The sequence below is a fragment of the Loxodonta africana genome, chromosome 4 (assembly GCF_030014295.1).
Source record: "Loxodonta africana isolate mLoxAfr1 chromosome 4, mLoxAfr1.hap2, whole genome shotgun sequence".
NCBI classification, from domain to species: Eukaryota; Metazoa; Chordata; class Mammalia; order Proboscidea; family Elephantidae; genus Loxodonta; species Loxodonta africana.
Genome location: NC_087345.1, coordinates 85,885,277 through 85,889,764, shown reverse-complemented (window position 1 = coordinate 85,889,764; position 4,488 = coordinate 85,885,277). Strand labels below are relative to the sequence as shown.

General features: G+C 33.7%; 1 protein-coding gene across 1 annotated transcript; it reads right to left on the bottom strand.

The window, feature by feature from the left end:
• Positions 1–992: 992 nt before the first annotated feature.
• On the bottom strand, positions 993–3,049 carry LOC100677330 (olfactory receptor 6C76-like). The gene has a single exon (XM_003405507.3). It carries the CDS (start codon positions 1,923–1,925, stop codon positions 993–995), a length of 933 nt encoding a protein of 310 aa, XP_003405555.1. The 5' UTR covers positions 1,926–3,049.
• Between the last annotated feature and the right edge of the window lie 1,439 nt (positions 3,050–4,488).

Genomic DNA, 4,488 nt, shown 5'->3' with positions numbered 1-4,488 from the left:
AAATATTTAAAATGGTTGTTCTTTATCCCAAAGTAATACCAGATTAAAAAATCCCACTACATTCACATAAAAAGAGAATATTGCTCAGTTGTTACTTGCATAGGATTTGGATTTCAAAACCTACATAAAAAATTAAGATCTAACATTTACTTGCTCTGTGACAGCAGGATAATCTGTTTAGGCCCTTTAAATTAGCATCTGGTATAAAGTACTCTTTTCTAAATGAAAAAGCTCACTTAACTTACAGTAGCATAGAGATTTGGAGATAATTTGGGGGCATCATCATTAAGCCTGCAGATCAATACTTCTACTGAGGTTCATGAAAGGAGCCTGAGTGGCACAGGCAGTTTGTAATAGGCTGCTAACCCAAAGGTTGGTGGTTCAAACCTACCAGCGGCTCTGTGGAGCCAGACAAGGCAAACTGCTTCTGTAAAGATTACAGCCAAGAAAACTCTACGGAGAAGTTCTACTCTGTAACACATGGAGTTGCCATTACTGGAGTGCTGACTCCACAGAAACTAAAAACAACAAAAGTTTAGGTTTCTTATGCTGAAGGAAACATTGACTATTTTGTAAAGTATTAACACTAAATGGAATCAGAAAGAAATCTTTCCTAGAGATTTAGAAAATCAAGTAGATGAGTACAGAATTCACAAATAATCTACACCTTGGAATGTCTACACTAGAAAAAGATGGAGGTATTTGATGAACTAAATGAATTCATAGTGGAACATTAGGGTAAAGAAAATAAGGTTATTAAGTATAAAGAATGAAGTGATTCCAGCAAAGCAGAAGAACATCATGGGTACAGATTAGACATTAAAAGGATGAAAAGCCAGCAGTAGATTAAATAACAGTGGCTATTTGTGAGTGTCAATCACTATCATGATATAAAAATAAAATAAAGGGATCAAATAGTAGGGTAGCAGATAAAGGCTGCGATTATTAAAAAGCTTTAGTGCTATCCTTTTATAAAATCCAATGCTATTGCTTTATGTAATAAAGATACATCTCCTAATTACATCCTTCAGGTCTTGTTTTACTTGCTTATTTCTTAGAGTATATATGAAAGGATTTAAGAGAGGTGCAATTGAAGTGTTGAGCACTGCTACCCCCTTGTTTAAAGCTACCCTCTCCTCTGCAGAAGGTTTAATATACATAAAAATGCAGCTGCCATAAGAGATAGAGACAATAATCATGTGGGAGGAACAGGAGGAAAAAGCCTTCTTCCTCTGCTGGGCAGAAGGGATCTTCAGAATTGTTCTCAGAATGTATGCATAGGAGAGTGTCACCAGTGCCAGCGTAATCAGCACTATGACAGTGGCTGTGATAAAACCTAACAATTCTATGGACCGTGTGTCTGTGCAGGAGAGTTTCAGGACAGGAGAATAGTCAAAGCCAAAGTGGTCAATAATGTTGGCATCACAGAACTCAAACCTCAAGCCCATGATAAGTCCAGGAGAGATGGTTAACAACCCAGCTAACCAAGAGGTAACAAGCAGCTGGATACAGACTCTGTTGTTCATGACCGTTGCATAGCGAAGGGGTTTGCAGATGGCCACATAGCGGTCATAGGACATGGCAGTCAACAGGAAGAACTCTGATGCACCCAAGAAGATGGCAAAAAATAATTGTGTCATACAAGCATCATAGGAAATCCTGTTATCCAGAGTCACAATGCTGACCAGGTACCTCGGGATCCAGTCAGATGTGAATGACATTTCTAAAAACAAAAAATGCCTAAGAAAGAAATACATGGGTGTTTTGAGTTGGGAATCCAATATTGTGAGCAGAATAATGGTCAGATTTCCAGTGACACTCAATAAATATGTTAGAAATAGAAAAAGGAAAATTACAATCTGCCAGTTTGGATCATCTGTTAGTCTGACAAGAATAAATGTTGTCACCCTTATATGGTTTCTCATGGTTAAGTTTCTTCTGAATTCTGTCAGTGCTGGAAAAATAAAATAATTACTTTCAAGTTTAAAAAAGCTTTACTAGGTATAAATGTAAAAGTGATATGAAGAATAAAGTACCTCAATTGAAATTCATATGGTCTTTCACTCCCATGATTTTAACCATTGTACATTGCAGTCAGACCCAGGACTGATCCTGCTTATATCATCTCCTTCTCTGGACACTCATTTTCTAAACTCCCTTTTCTCCTTTATCTTGCAGAAGAATGGCTTTTTTATTTTTGGTTATAAGAACTGGAAAATTGATCTGGTTTAAGTTTTCTCCAAAATGATAAGAAGTAATCCTGCAATCTTGCTGAATCCATTAGATTCCTTTTTTTTTTTTTTTTTTAGGTTAGGTCAATTACATTTCTTGTTAATATAATCTTCCATCAGTCTCTTTCAGTAAGATATAGCTTTTCTGTATACTTTTCCATTTGAGACGAAGCCTCAGGTCTGAATTTTTGTATTCTTATAACAGTGGTAATGTTCTCATGATATATTTTTTGTTGGTATTTAGTTTCTATGGTACTACCAATTACAACTTTTAATTGAACAAACTTTTATGAATTTTAGTACAATGAGAAACTTAAAATCAGTATCTAAATATCAACCTAAAATTATACAAGAAATTTAAAATAATTTTACTATATTGTTCAGTCAGTTTTGTCAGTATAAACATCTTTAAAATATAAGAAATACTATTTTACATCCAAGCCTTTCCCAAATACAAAGGAATGTTATCCGTCAAAATATTAACAAAAAAAACTATTGAAAATTATTGTTTATGGTGCTGTTTTTTATCTGTAAACTCACTCTTTCTGATATCTACATTGAAACTTTATGCAAGTGTTTTCTTTGTTTCCAATTCCAAATTTAATTGCTTAATCCTATGGTCACCTATTCAGAATAGAATAGATACTATGGCTATTCCTTTGTAAGCAAATCAACATAATAATAAAAATACTTACTTTCCATGAATTCCACAAAACAAGGTTTTGTCTGCTAATACAGTATGAGATTTTACTTTTCTAAAAAAACAAATGAAATAAGAACAATTGTTGCTATCAAATAGTTATTTCTCTCTAACCCATCTTTTTCTCTGCTTCCTCACTCTCAACGGAAAACACGTTCATATTAAAATCCAGGAATGTTTTGCAACAGATGTAAATATTGGGGGACCTCTCTATATACATATCCAATCAGCATATAATTGATAGCATTATCAAACATATAGAGTTTTTTCTATTTCTTTACTTAATAAAAATGAATGTTTGTTTCAACCTAATTACCTAACTTAAAATCTGGAAATCGCATTTATTTAGACAGAATAAAAAAAGTAGTTTTTTATTGCTCTTGTTGTTAAGAAGAAATCTCTGCTCATTCACTATAGTTTCTGACTCTCTCTGAAGAAAAATGCTTTTGCATCCACATCCCCATAGATTTATATTTGCTCTTTATTAACTAAGAGGATGTTTATTCAGAGCTGGTATAGGGCCCTGGGGATTCTTGTGAAGAAGATACTAATGGATTATCTTCTTCATTAACTCTAAAAACAAAACAAAAATGTTATAGGGCCCTGGGGATTCTTGTGAAGAAGATACTAATGGATTATCTTCTTCATTAACTCTAAAAACAAAACAAAAATGTTAATTAAGAGTCTAGTCATGTGTTCTATTGGAAAACCGGATATGTCGGTGTTAAAATGGACTGTAATTCCCGGGGGTGAGGGAGGGATGAAAAGGCCACATAAATAATGACGGGTTTTTCAAAGGACCTGAGCTTAGACTGCTCCAAAGGGAATACAACTGGAGCTCTTCCACTCTCCGTTCACACAGGGGAGAAAAGAGAGTAATGTTGGCCTCTGTGTAAAAAAACATTGTCCATAAACTCCATTTCATTGAATATTCACCAGTCAGTTCATAATACGAGTTAGAGGTCAAATGTACTTATTTCTTACCCACTACACAACCTCTTATATTGAAATATTAATTTCATACTAAAAGTAACGACATAACTGATTCTTTGAAAAGTATCTAATTATAGATATGAAATTAAATCGAGTACTTTGAGAGAAAAAATTAAGTATTTGTCTACATGTTCTCTAAATCATGGAAGTGAATTATTCTTGCATTAAATATAATGTGAAATTACAGAAAAATGAATTTTTTATATTTCATCATTATTAAGAGATAGTTCAAATGTGTAAAAGTTGATGGGAGAAAAAATAACCTGGATTTGAAACAGAAAAATATAGGAAGATTTTCTACAGAAGGAATACCAGTATTTAATTAAGTTGTATGAAAGGAAAATATATATTTTTTTTTTGGTGCACCTGACTCAAGCTACATATGCATTGTTTTCAGTTGCCCCATATGCATGCGAGTGCTGGACAGTGAATAAGGAAGACTAAAGAAGAGCTGCCACCTTTGAATTGCAGCATTCGATGAAGACTATTGAATATACCATGGACTCTCAAAAGAACGAAAAAACTTGTCTTGAAAAAAGTACAGCCAGAATGCTCCTTAGAATC

What these genes read in the sequence shown, in the direction of transcription:
- LOC100677330 (XM_003405507.3), bottom strand. Translation starts at nt 1,925, where the DNA reads ATGAGAAACCATATAAGGGTGACAACATTTATTCTTGTCAGACTAACA.